This window comes from Leptinotarsa decemlineata, unplaced genomic scaffold, assembly GCF_025532065.1.
Source record: "Leptinotarsa decemlineata unplaced genomic scaffold, Ldec_3_MD MMD2_tig00026294_RagTag_RagTag, whole genome shotgun sequence".
NCBI lineage: Eukaryota > Metazoa > Arthropoda > Insecta > Coleoptera > Chrysomelidae > Leptinotarsa > Leptinotarsa decemlineata.
Window position 1 is genome coordinate 8,820,331 of NW_027412674.1, and position 14,679 is coordinate 8,835,009.

At 35.2% G+C, this 14,679-nt stretch overlaps 1 protein-coding gene across 4 annotated transcripts in view; it reads left to right on the plus strand.

The window, feature by feature from the left end:
* LOC111512674 (guanylate cyclase 32E) overlaps positions 1–14,679 on the plus strand; it is a 292,318-nt gene that overhangs the window by 85,331 nt on the left and 192,308 nt on the right. For all 4 annotated transcript variants that reach the window (XM_074180299.1, XM_074180298.1, XM_074180297.1 and 1 more), the window contains one exon: positions 11,240–11,351. In XM_074180299.1, coding sequence (XP_074036400.1) covers positions 11,240–11,351 — 112 coding nt within the window. The remainder of the gene's footprint in view (positions 1–11,239; positions 11,352–14,679) is intronic.

A 14,679-nucleotide genomic window follows, 5' to 3' on the forward strand; every position in this document is an offset into this window, starting at 1 on the left:
TAATATTCATGCAGTCATTGTTCACTGTGGTTCTGGCGTTGAACTTGGTCATTATTACGCCTTGGTCAAAGACGAAACGGATTAGTTTAAGTTTGACGATAGTCATGTCACGAAGTGTTCTGGCGATGCATTGAATTTATTGGAGCCTCTGAAGACACCCTACATTTTCTTTAATAAGAGAGAGAACATTGTTAGATCAAGATCTTCAGATGATGTGGTGCTGCAGGTTTTTCCGGGTTTTCCTGCAGCTGAAAAAGCAAATGCGCCACTGTAATCAATGAAGTCACCCCGGAGCGCCAATTAATTTTTATTGTTGTTTTAATAAAATGTTCTGATTTAAATCTTAGTTGCCATGGAAATGATATTACAGTTTGACACTTGTGAAAGATTTAAGTGTACTATTGTCAACAAAATTCACCTTACAGTTCTTCGAATTATTTTGTGTCATGGCTGCAAGATTGAGCGTAAGAGAGAAAATTGAAATTGTACGCCTTTCGGGAGATGACGTTAGAAGTGCTAGAGAGGTTTGTAGAGTATTTAATGAGAGACATCCAGATCGTCCTCGTATTAGCTGCGGTACGTTAAATAAAATAAAAAAAATATTTAATGAAACTGGTGCAGTATCGAAAATGATGTTAAAAAGTAATCCTGTACAAAGACGAAACAGGAATGACAGGAATGATCAAATCATTTTAGAATATTTCGGAAATAATCCTGATGCCAGTATAAGGAATGCCACTTTAGATTTGAATATTCCACGAAAAACTATTCGGAGATGTCTCAAGGCAAAGAATATTAAACCTTTCAAGCCAAAATTTGTACACACTTCAAGAAGGCGACGAAGCAAGACGCCTGGAATATTGTTTATGTGCCCAAGGGGAATATTTAAACAATAGAAATTTCCTAAAAAATATTTTATATACCGACGAAGCCACTTTCACTACAAATGGAGTAGTGTCATCTCAGAATTGTCGCTATTGAGCAGCGGATAATCCTAACTGGGTAATAAACTGTAAAAGCCAGTATTCAGTATTTTCAAAAAATCAACGTCTGGTGTGGGATATTGAACGAACGAATTATTGGTCCTTTCTTTTTGAGGAAAACATTAATGCGCAGAGGTTTCTAGAATTTTTAAACACAGAGTTTTGAGATGCTATTCACGAGCTGCCAATCAATGAACGATCAAATTTAATTGTCCAGTTAGATGGGTGTTCAATTCATTATGCCAGAGCTGTGAGGCAATGGCTTAACGAACATTTTCCAAACCGATGGATAGGCCGTGGTAGTCGGTTTATAGAGTGGCCACCCAGATCTCCAGACCTCACAGTTTTGGATTTTTTTCTCTGGGGACTTCTCACACAAAAGGTTTACAAAAACCGCCCAAGAGATAGAAATGAACTTTGTGCAAGAATTCGACAGGTATGTGCAGATATTAGCCCTCAAGAACTAAGGAACGTAATCAGAAACATTCGTAAGCGCTACGACACATGTATCGAAATACGTGGTGGATTAGTAGAGGCTACTAGAATATGAGTTACAATTAATTGTTGCACTGAATCGAAACATTTCAATAATTAGTTATTAGTTACGTTTATTAAAATTTTTTGCTTCATTGTTAGTTGAATTGTATGAATGTAATTCCGTTATTTTCATTTGGCGGCACTTTATTGTTGAAATCATTAAAAAAAATGATATATTGTGTCTGTTAGGTGTGTGAGTTTACGAATTTTTGAGTTGTCATTACTTTGTTAATAATGAATATTTTTTCATGAAAATTTGGTCACACCTATTTAGAGGCACTCTGAATCCAGTGGCGTAGTGATTTTTTCAATAAAGAAATCGCTAATAAAAAATCTCGATTTTCGACTAAGAAAAAATATCGTAGTATGCCCTGAAACTTTAATAAACATTTCAAATTTTGTCCCAAGGTAGACCTTTTAGTACTTGACATTTCAAAAAAAAAATATTAAAATTGGTTTACAACTTCAAATTTCAGGGGGGTGTTTCCATTAAAAATAGGTCACTCAGTATGTATAATGGAATTCACCAATACTTGATGAAAATCCATAACAATTTATTGGGTATTGAAGTGAAAGTCTCCTTTCTGAGTGTTTTCAATTCAATTTTTCAATTGTTAGGTTTTCCATTTTTGACTTTGGAAAGCTCAATACCTTCCATTTTCCATTTCTACACAGAAATCACCCAACGATTAAAACATTTTTTTGCTGTATTATAAAAATCATTAGGGATATGCCACTGAGCGCAACAACTTTATTGGTATTGCTGTGTTCGGAAATCGTTGGATGTAGAGGCTAATGTCTCCAACACAGTATGATACCCCGATGGGGAGCCGGAGACACATACTATTCAACCACTCACCAACTCACCGAGAAACAGTTACACTGTTTTGTCATGTTCTCCCGCTTTGTTCGCTAGACGAATAGAGATGAAGTTGATGTAGTCTTTTTTGTTCACCGCAAAGTGTTGGGAGAGGTTATTGTCCCTGAAATCAGAGGGTCACGGAAACTAATAATCTAGATTCAAGCAGAAGCAGGTGTTCTTTAATTCTTTTGAAACAACAGTTGATAACGAGTTTTTTTATGTATACCAGATGGTATAAACGTATAGTACCTCCTTTTGTTGGTTATCACGTTTAGATATTAGGCGGTTTTTTTAAATAAAAATCATTGAGAAACAGGGATTGGTTTTGATTTCATTTCGAAATAAAATTTTATCATAGAAACTGAACAAATATATACAGGGTGTAACATAAGTACGGTAAAATATCCAAGTGACGTATTCGTGAGACAATTTTAAGAAAAAAAGGCTATACCAATTCGTATCCGGGGTGTTGAAATTGAATTTTTTTGTTCGCTTTTTGAAAATAACTCTTGCAAAAGATAAGTTATTTGCACGAAGTGTGGTACCCGAGGGTTTTTGACGTGGGAAATCATAAATTCGTATTAATTTTCATGTAACATCTAGAGGGCGCTGCGTACGCTGTCATTATTTATTTCAAATTGCCCTAACTTTTTTGACAATAAACTTTTGATACTTTTCATGAAAAACCCTAATTCCCACACCTTCTCCAAGTAAAACAGGTACACTTCCTCAACAAAGCTGGAGGTGATCGTTTTCGAGATATTTACAATTTTCCATATCGATGCGTATTACTTAGCTCCTAGGGCGCTAAGTGAAGTTGCTGAGAACATTACAAAAACTAAGTATGTGGTGGAACTCGTCAAAATAAACAACTATTTCATATAAAATGTTTAACGAAGAATGATTCGTGAAATACAGATTGTTGAAATTCTTCAAAACATGGTAGGTTTTTGTCATAAGTTTTTTGCAATTTTAGTTATTTTCATCAAACTTTATACGTAGTATACCCGTACAGACTCCTTCAAAACTGAGCATTATCGAACTGCTTATTCAATCCAAATTAAAAAAAATTGTCAGGTTCAATTATTCAATTAGAAAGTGCTATATTTCGGAGTTTGTAAAAAACAATTCGGAGAAGTACTATGTTCTTTATTAGGAAAATAAACATACAAAAATTGAACGAAATAACTATTACAACAACTGTTGAAAGTGACAACTCCCAACAGTAATACAAGCTTCTGCTCTCCTCATCAAAGAATTCCGCACCCGTTGAAAAATGCCCGGAGTATTTCTTCTTATCGTTTCGCAGCAAGCTATGATGCGATCCCTCAACATGTCCTCGTTTTCAATGAGGCTAGCATAAACTAATGATTTTAGGTGTCCCCAAAAGAAAAAAACGACGAAATTGAAGTCCGGTGACCTCGGGGGCCAATGCTCAGTCCATCCTCTTCCTATCCATCGTTGGGGATATGCTACGTCTAAAAAAGTTCTTGCTATCTCACTAAAATGAGCAGGAGCTCCATCGTTCATAAACCAAGAGTCATTTCGGAGACCAATGGGAACATCTTCCATAAGTCGGGGAAGCTCGTGTTCCAAAAAATGTAGGTAAGCATCTCCATTCAAACATAAAGGGAGAAAATAAGACCCAATTAAATTATCCCCAATTATGCATACATCAAAAGAGAATCTGTCTTGGAAATGAGTTTGTGTTATCGCATGTGGGTTATCTTCCGACCAGATGTAGTTGTTATGGAAGTTCATGATACTATTTCATGAAAAATTAGCCTCATCTGTGAAGAGGATTTTCGATAAAATTTGCGGATGTTGTTCGACTTTTCTGTGAAGCCATTGAGCAATATGATAAGGATATAATTGCTCTTCCTTTAAAATTCTGTAAACTGTCATGTGACTCACATTTAAAGTTTGACAAATTTTTCTTGTACTTGTTTTTGGATGTTCACTAATTTCTTCGAGAACCGTCTCCTCCCTTTCTACAGTTCTTCTAGTCCGTGGCTGTCCTACTGCAGAATTTGTTTCAAAGCTTCCAGATTCGGAAAGTCGCCGGAAAAGATTCGCAAATGTCGCTGCACAAGGAGTCACGCGTTGGGGATACCTTTCCTTATAGATGCGTCTAGCCTCGCTTGAATTTCCGTCAGCCAAGCTTTATGCAAAAACCATTTCAGCATTCGTAAAGTCGGGTATGGTACCGAAAAATAACTTTATAAACTCCGAACTGTGAATTTGTCAATTAATAGTTAAAAATGTGACAGCGAACTTCTATTTTTATAAGCAAACTTTCATAGCCTACTCGATTTAATTAACTTAATTTGCAAGCGGAGAGTGACAAAAATTATTGAAATCAAATTTGGTTATAAAGTAATATGCATCGATATTGAAATTTGTAAATATCTCGAAAACGATCACCTACAGCGTTGTTGAGGAGGTGTACCTTTTTTCTTGGAAAAGTAGTGGAAATTAGGTTTTTTCATGAAAAGTACCAAAAGTTCACTGTCGAAAAAGTAATGGCAATTTGAAATAAATAATGACTGCGTACGCAACGCCCCCTAGATGTTACATGAAAAAAATAATTCAACCTCACGAATTAAATCGATTTATAGTTAATCCAGTCACTAATTATTCTGACATAAAAACTTGGCAAGTTGACCAATAGGTGGTTCCACTTATGTTTCGCTTGCGTTTACGCAGCTATTTTTATCAAGTACTTTCTTGGTTTTTCTCATTTTATCTTCCATTCCATTCGGCAGTCCATCCAGTCGAGGAACCGGCGAGTTTTAGATTACGCTGAAACTCACGAAAATCCGTTAGTCAGGGAAGCTATAGATTACGCTGTAGACGACCCCTCCTGATATAGAAGGCCCCGACACTCTGTCGAATGAGGCCCGTATGTCCTCCGTTAACAGATGAATAATATCTTCATCCATCTCACCCCAGCCAGGTAGGGGTATACCGCGAAGGGCGGTATGGATGTCTGAGGACTTTCATGCCACCATCAAACATCAGTCATGACCCGTTTGTCTTTCTGGCAAACATCAGTTAAAAGGGAAAGGGAGCCAGGCTTCAACCTGAATAAAATCAAGATGGATAACGTCATTTTATCTTCAGTCGAGGACCGCCTGCCCGGTACTGACGATGCGCAATAGGCTGAAACAGCTGTATACCGGTGGCTCTTAAATTGAAATCAATATGGGAATACTCAAAAAGTACTAATCTATTTATCTATTTACTATACATTATTTTTGAGTTGGGTATTTCAGTCAATATCTGCGGAAACACTATTTTTTGTTATTCAAGCTTTCGGAAATATATTTTTTTTCCTTTATCAAGAATATCTACAAAATAAAGATCATACGAATATTATACAGTAATAGATATGTTACAAAAGACTCACCAAAGTTAGTATGAAATATAAAAAAAGGCATATAAATCCAAACGTAAAAACGAAAAGTCAAATGCAAAATTTGACGTTGAGAATTTTGTTACAGCACCAGAGAAAATGTGATTATTATAATATTTACACATACAGTGAGATTTAAATGTAAGTGTTAGTGAAAAATTATTAGTAATATGATATTGAAATTATTTGTTCAATTTTATTTATCAAAAGTTAAAATATAATTGTAAATTTGACTTAAATTTTGTATTTCTGATTTTTTGTTTGAATTATTGTTATGTTTACTTATGTGAACCATTTCTAGAAAAAGCCTTTTGAATTCATTATTTTCAACTGATCCTGTAACAAAATTTTCAACGTCAAATTTTGCATTTGAATTTTCGTTTGTAGTTAATTTGTAATTATATAATAACCAGTCAACTAAATTTGATATAAATATATAAATATATATATATATATATATATATATATATATATATATATATATATATATATATATATATATATATATATATATATATATATATATATATATATATATCTGTATCAATTCAAAGTCTATCATCTTAGCTCCCTGATGATGACAATAACCATTGTCGAAATATTGGAAATATAATGTTATAAGAGTACACTTGTGCTTCGCTGCTATCCCAAATAACTCCAAGGATTTGTATATATATATATATAAGAGTAGTTTTTCGGGGATTCGGTCTGATTGGAATAAATGAGGATATTGAATTTGGAAGTTTCAATTTCGAAAGAAATCTTCAACATCAAAATGACAACTTTTTGACATTGAATAATGTGAAATACTTTTTCTATTTTTTTATTGTCGTTCATCATGGTGATTCATACTGTTAATATTACAGGATGTATTCAGATTTATATTTTTTGTTATCGACAACCTCAGCAAAATTTATTCATTTTTACTAACAAAAAATATAAATTTGAATACATTCTGTAATATTAACACACTATAAATAACCATGATGAACGACAATAAAAAATTAGAAAAAGTATTTCACATTATTCAATGTCAAAAAGTTGTCATTTTGATGTTGAAGATTTCTTCCGAAATTGAAATTTACAAATTAAATATCCTCACATAGTACAGGTATGCTGTTTTATCCGTTATTATGTTTTATATATTTATTATGTCCTTTTTATATTACAGCCCTATATATATATATATATATATATATATATATATATATATATATATATATATATATATATATATATATATATATATATAAGGTGTCAATTTGAAAACCTACATACCACTCTCTATACGGGGACTGAGGTGTGATTATAGAAAATTTGAACTGAGTTGGTATATGTCCCTTTTGGATGATCAAATTGAATAAATATTATCCCGATTCAATTCTTGAATACCACGTTCTGTATAATTTATAATAAGCAACACCCACTGGAAAATATTATTATGTCGATATATTCAACTCATGAAAACCAGTGATTGTTTGTTATATTTCATAGTTTTAATTACTGGGGAAACTTGGTATTCATATGAGAGAGGGCATTTATTACAAGAAGCGGGTAACAGAAATACGGGAAAATATAATGAAATTTCATCATCCGAATTAATATTCCAGAGCCGTATAACCTGAATATTTGTCACAGATGGTTTGTTCGACATATATGTAGATAAAAATACAATTTTGCCGGATGATGCCCGGTTCAATGGAACGTTATTTTATCCAGACACGCCAGATGCTTCAATTTGCACTCAAAAACCTCTTCCTTAGAACTTCCTTTCTCGACCCTTTTATAACTTTCACAGGAGATTGAATAAGAGAATGGAGATGGAAATATTTTAAGCTTAAATTCTCATTCCTGAGTGGCAAATCACCATGAACGGATATGGCATTCAACAACACATGCAAATAGTAAAATTGTTTCATCAAAATGGGTGTTGATTTCAGGTCGCCATAATCGTCTTGACAAGAGAACTATTCGCAATGTGGTGCACTGGCTCGGTAAAGTATCACCCAACGCCCGAACATCGATGAAACACAAGTTTTGTTTGAAGGTGGTTGACAATAAACAAGTTTTTATAGTTCACCTGGAAATACTGCAAACAACATCAAGTCCACTGAAGGAAACCTTGAAATTCTCGATCCGAAAAGACTTTTTTCTATCATCACAAACTAGGAAACTATTTTCCAGTTCAACTCGCCTTGTAAGTCTCACCGTGCCCGAGGTAGCAATAGTGGAATCAGTTAATATAAACGGCCTTCATATATACACTTTGCCTGGAAGGTCAGTCTTTTCAAACCCCAGTGCTGAGACTTATTTTCGATACAGTAATTAAATGAGGATATTTTGTATAGCCTTTTTGTTGCACATGCAGGCATGCCGACATGCGGCCTCTATATATATATATATACCTTGTCTGTGAGGCCAGTCCTACAGAACCCATTGCTGAGCAGACATGCGGCCTCTATTTATACACTTTGCCTGAAATTCCAGTCTTTTAGAAACCAGTGCTGGGACTTAGCTCCCACACACTAATTAAACAAGAATATTTTGTATAGCGTCCTCGTTGCACGTGCAGACATGCGGCCTCTATATATATATATATATATATATATATATATATATATACACCTCGCTTGGAAGGCCAGTCTTTCAGAACCCAGTGCTGAGACTTAGCTCCCACACACTGATTAAACAAGGATATTTTGTATAGTCTTTTTGTCGTACATGCAGACATGCGGCCTCTATTTATACACTTTGCCTGAAAATCCAGTTTTTTAGAACCCAGTGCTGAGACTTAGCTCTCACACACTGATTGAATAAGGATATTTTGTATAGCGTCCTTATTCACATGCAGATATGCGGCCTCTATATATACACCTTGTCTGGAAGGCCAGTCTCTCAGAACCCAGTGCTGAGACTTAGCTCTCACATACTGATTGAACAAGGATAGTTTGTATAGTCTTTTTGTTGTACATGCAGACATGCGGCCTCTATTTATACACTTTGCCTGAAAGTCCAGTTTTTCAGAACCCAGTGCTGAGACTCAGCTCTCACACACTGATTGAATGAGGATATTTTGTATAGCGTCCTTATTCACATGCAGATATGCGGCCTCTATATATACACCTTGCCTGGAAGGCCAGTCTCTCAGAACCCAGTGCTGAGACTTAGCTCTCACACACTGATTGAACAAGGATATTTTGTATAGTCTTTTTGTCGTACATGTAGACATGCGGCCTCTATTTATACACTTTGCCTGAAAGTCCTGTCTTTCAGAACCCAGTGCTGAGACTCAGCTCTCACACACTGATTCAACAAGGATATTTTGTATAATGTCCTTGTTGCACATGCAGATATGCGACCTCTATATATACACCTTGCCTGGAAGGCCAGTCTTCTAGACCCAGTTTTGAGCCTCAGCTCCTTTACACTAAATTAATGTATGTAGCCGTTACTACGTGGTAGGAAATCATAATGAAAAGAGAAATGAAAATTTCTATGTTTTTTAACACTTTTATTTGATACTATCGCTACTGCAGTTTCGTACTATATGGACATTTTCAAACTTATACAACATTATTGCATAAGTTTGAAAATGTCCGTATAGGACGGAACTGCATTAACGTTAATCACAAATAAAAGTGGTAAAAACATAGAAATGTTCATTTATCTTTTCCTTCACAGTAATTAAACAAGGATATTTTCGATAGCCTTCCCGTTGTTCGAGCAGACGTGCGGCCTCTATATATATATATATACCATGCCTGGAAGGCCAGTCTTTTAGAAACTAGTGCTGAGACTCAGCTCCCACGCACTAATTAAGCAAGAATATTTTCATAGCCATCTTGTTGTACATGCAGGTATGCGGAAATTCAGACATGCAGATATGCGGCCTCTATATATACACCTTGCCTGAAAGGCCAGTCTCTCAGAACCCAGTGCTGAGACTTAGCTCTCACACACTGATTGAACAAGGATATTTTGTATAGTCTTATTGTCGTACATGCGGACATGCGGCCTCTATTTATACACTTTGCCTGAAAGTCCTGTCTTTTAGAACCCAGTGCTGAGACTTAGCTCTCACACACTGATTCAACAAGGATATTTTGTATAGCGTCTTTGTTGCACATGCAGATGTGCGACCTCTATATATACACCTTGCCTGGAAGGCCAGTCTTTTAGACCCAGTTTTGAGACTCAGCTCCTTTACACTAAATTAATGTATGTAGCCGTTACTACGTGGTAGGAAATCATAATGAAATGAGAAATGAAAATTTCTATGTTTTTTAACACTTTTATTTGATACTATCGCTACTGCGGTTTCGTACTATATGAACATTTTCAAACTTATACAACTTTATTGCATCAGTTTGAAAATGTCCGTATAGGACGAAACCGCAGTAGCGATAGTATCAAATAAAAGTGTTAAAAACATAGAAATGTTCATTCCTCTTTTCCTTTACAGTAATTAAACAAGAATATTTTGTATAGCCTTCCCGTTGTACAGGCAGACATGCGGCCTCTCTCTCTATATATATATATATATATATATATATATATATATATATATATATATATATATATATATATATATATATATATATATATATATATATGCTAAACTGGTTTTCCGGGTATTTGATCCGTGTATGTGATATTATCTCTAATTTCACCGACGTTTCGACAAAATCTTATTTGTCATTATCTAGGTGTGCTAATACGTGTTCAGAAGTTTTGTTGACCTTGCTCAACTCACTTCTTACTATACTGGTAAAACGGTATTCGTTACGTGTTCAGATATAGAGGGTCCATAAACACTCTACTACCTACTACTTAAATGTTGTTGAGTTTTACCTGAGTTCTTCTTCTTCTTGGTTGACCTCATCTCCCCGTTAAGGTATCGCATATGAAATCTGAAGTTTTCACGGATAGTCATCATCTTCATCATCTCTGTGTACCGATGGTATGAAATTCTTGTTCCTTGAGTTGCGAAATTTTTGTTTCAATCGAGAAGCTAGAAGCTCCAATCCTTTCTTAGATTCAAGGTCCTTGACCAATGCGTTGAGCTCTTTCTGGTAAAAGGGCTCAGAAGGAATATGTGAATAACAAATAGTTTACAATCAGTTGTTCCACTTTCATCACTTGAAGAAGAGTCGTGATCATTTTGTGTATTGCATTGCTAGAGTGCATGCTTAGTGTAGTAATAGGTAACACGTTGGGGAAAAACCATTTCGACCGTTTTATTTTATTAATCCTGTTTATATCAACCAATCAAAAATAACAATTGTTGTGATGGTTTGAGGGATTCCGCCAGACCATTGGTATTTGAAACTTAAAATGGGGCATTTCTTATTCGCCAACAACTTCAAAGGCTCAAAGACTTCCATAATGTTCTATAATATATTAATTGTTCCTGTTAACACTAACACATGTTTTCTATTTCAGATATTCCCCTCGAATATGCTACATATTTTTTTCCTGTTCACGTCTTATGTTTCACAAACTAATACGGAAACTTTCACCATCGGGTATCTAACAGGATCACAAAGAAAACCAGGTAAGTACCCATGTACCCTGTCTGTTGAAAAAATTAGGTGAATTTTCATTTTTCTCAAAAAATATTCATTGTTTCATCAATTTCCTCTTCAAAGTAGCCCCCTTCAGACTTGTGTTAGCGTTTTTTCCAATCCTGGAAACAGTTCTGATATGCACTTTTTGGTATAGCCTTGAGCTCTCTCAGTGATTCTGTTTTCTCTCCACCGCCGTTCTTTCATGGGTTAATTAAATCTTGGGGACAGAGAAAGGTCGCAGGGGGCCAAATCTGGTAAATAGATTGGCTGAGACATAATAACGATGTTGTCTTTTTACCAAAAAGGTGCATTATTGAAATGCAAAAGTCATGAATTGTTTTTTCACAATACGGAAAAGATTTCTTCGTATCCCTTCTTGCAAGCGACACACAACTTCAAGATATCATTCCTTATTGACCATATGAGAACTTCATTTCGTTCTTCACACAAAATTTGAAGCAAATTCCCTGTTTAATTTTTTCAATATCAGGAAGTCGCCAAACAAGTCTCCTGACTTTTATGCCTCCTGTCAACAAACTAGACATGCTAAACAGCTGAAATTGTTAACATATGTTCGAGACGCGTGTACCAACATAAAAAAATTAAAAATCGCAAATCGAATATACGTAGTCCGCGAAATTTGATCATTCACCTTATTTTTTAACAGCTCACGCCCAGGATTTTTCAATTCATCAAGGTGTTATAAGTAGGATCACTCATTTGTTTCGTAGTTATTGTATTCCACTTGTTCAGAAGAGGTATTGTTATGGTGAACGCTTTAGAATATTCCAACGGCTTCGATCCGCTAATAACTTATTGCCGAAGCGGTGAGAAAAGAACAGTTTTAGTATATAACAGACGTGTTTTAAAGAAGTCCAAGCGGCACACCTAATTTAATTTTAATTCGTGGAAAAACGGTTCAGGTAATGAATTTGAAGGTATCGATTTTGTGTTGAAAAAATGTATTATGAACATTCTTTCTCCTCCAAATATACTTTTTTACCAAAAATCAAAATGAAATGGATCGAAATCTTTGTTATACACATCTAACGTTCAATACTTCAACTCTTAAATAAATTCAGTGTGGAATCTGCAGTTATAAAACAACGTTGTTTATGAATATTTCGAATAACAATTTTTATCGATTCATAAGAATCATATTTTCATCAATATTCAGTTTTTATTACTTGTATATTCCACGGAAAGAACAAAGTATCTAAAAGAAGTAAATCATACACTAATTTTTCTGGTTTATGATGTTTATTAAATGCAATGGAAATCAAAGAAAAAAAAAAGAGATGACATAGCAAGAACGAAAAATAAACAGGGAAGAGGAAGAGTTGTCGAAACAGTTTTCTAAAAAAGAAGCACAAAAAAATCGCTACCCTTAGAAACAACAAAAAAAGACGTGAATCACGGTCTTTGGATGGAATGACAGAAAAAGTCCATTGATTGTAACATAGTAGTTAAATTATTTGAAAGACCAGTTCGATTATACCCACCAGTGGCCAGCGAATCGGTTTCTCTCATCAGCGCACATCAGTTTTAACGTTGATCTTACCAACTTCAAAACATACCCTCAACTTTTGCTACACAGCTACAAAAACTAACACTAAACTATATCCATTCAACAAACAAAGCAACCCAAACAAAGCCCGCTGTTTCGACAATTTCCCTTTGCATACTTTTTTATCAGATTCATATCAGTTGCCGTGGTTCAAAATTACAAGTGAAAATGATATAGATAATAAATTGTACAATTTCAATTCATTGGCTCCAGTCAATCTAATAATAACACTGATGATTTTAAAACAAGACTCAACCTCTAACGGAAGCAAGAAAATCTTTGGAAGGTTCGAAATAGATGAACATTTCAACCTAGCAGACCACTGTTATAATATTCATGCAGTCATTGTTCACTGTGGTTCTGGCGTTGAATTTGGTCATTATTACGCCTTGGTCAAAGAAGAAGCGGACTGGTTTAAGTTTGACGATAGTCGTGTCACGAAGTGTTCTGGCGATGCATTGAATTTATTGAAGACTCTGGAGACACCCTTCATTTTGTTTTATAAGAGAGAGGACATTGTTAGATCAAGATCTTCAGATGATGTGGTGCTGCAGGTTTTTCCGGGTGTTCCTGCAGCTGAAAAAGCAAATGCGCCACTGGAATCAATGAAGTCGCCCCGGAGCGCCAATTAATTTTAATTGTTGTATTTATTTTATTCTTATCGTTGTTTTAATAACATCCTCAATTATTGTAAAAATAGATAATTATCTGAACTTCAAATGATAATAAAGAAAAGAACTAGGAGAACAAGTAAAAGATCAGTAGAAAGAAATAAGAGAAGAAGAATGAGAAAGGAAAGAGGACTAGTATACAAAAGATGCACAGAAATCACAATGGAAGAGATCTAAAATTTTTGAATATTTTGAAATTCAATACAATTGAGAGTTGCTAATGCACCAGAATACGCAATGATAATAATCGAACTTGGAGATGTGGTAATGAAGAATGAAGAAAATAACTTTTGTCCAACTTCTACTCGTTCAAATAAACCCAGTTTCTCAACGAAGCCGATTAGTTTGTATGGTGAGTGATCTTTCAGGTCGGATGGTAGGAGTGTGGTTCTACCAAACTCTAAAAGCCTGATTCGGTCCCCAGCGGGTCAGGCACAAAGTATATGCTCTGCTGTCCCATCATTTTCTGAACAGAGACGACACATACTGTCTTCCGTCAGTCCGAGTTTCTGCATATGATGATTCAGAGGACAGTGACCTGTAAGGAGGCATGTTAGACATCGTAGTTCATCACTACTGTAGTCCAACAACTGTTTGGTTTCAAGCTTCGAAGGGTAAATGAACGCCTTGGAGTTAGCCAATCCTGGAAGATTTTGCCAGAAGTACCTAAGTTTTCTTGCCATTCAGGTGTTTAATGTTTGTTTGTCAAAACCTAATGCAATGCCAAAGACAGGTTCTGGTCTGATGAAGCTACTTGCAGCACCCTCCTTTGCAAGGGAGTCAGCAGCCCTATTGTCTTGACCAGAATCCAGACCAGAGACAATTTGTTATGTCTTCCTATCGAGGAGAGTCGTTTTTGGCCATTTGCTATCAACTTAGACGTTGCTCGGTAGGAGCCAAGAGCTTCCAACGCCGCTTGACTGTCTGAGAAAAATTTTATTGACTTGTGAGTGGTACTTTGATTTCTCTCTACTAACATAAGTGATGGGAGTTGTTCAGATGAATTGATGGAAACACTGTATTTTTTCAACCCTGGAAAAATGATATTTCTTCAGCTGTTAGCTCTGATATTTGAAT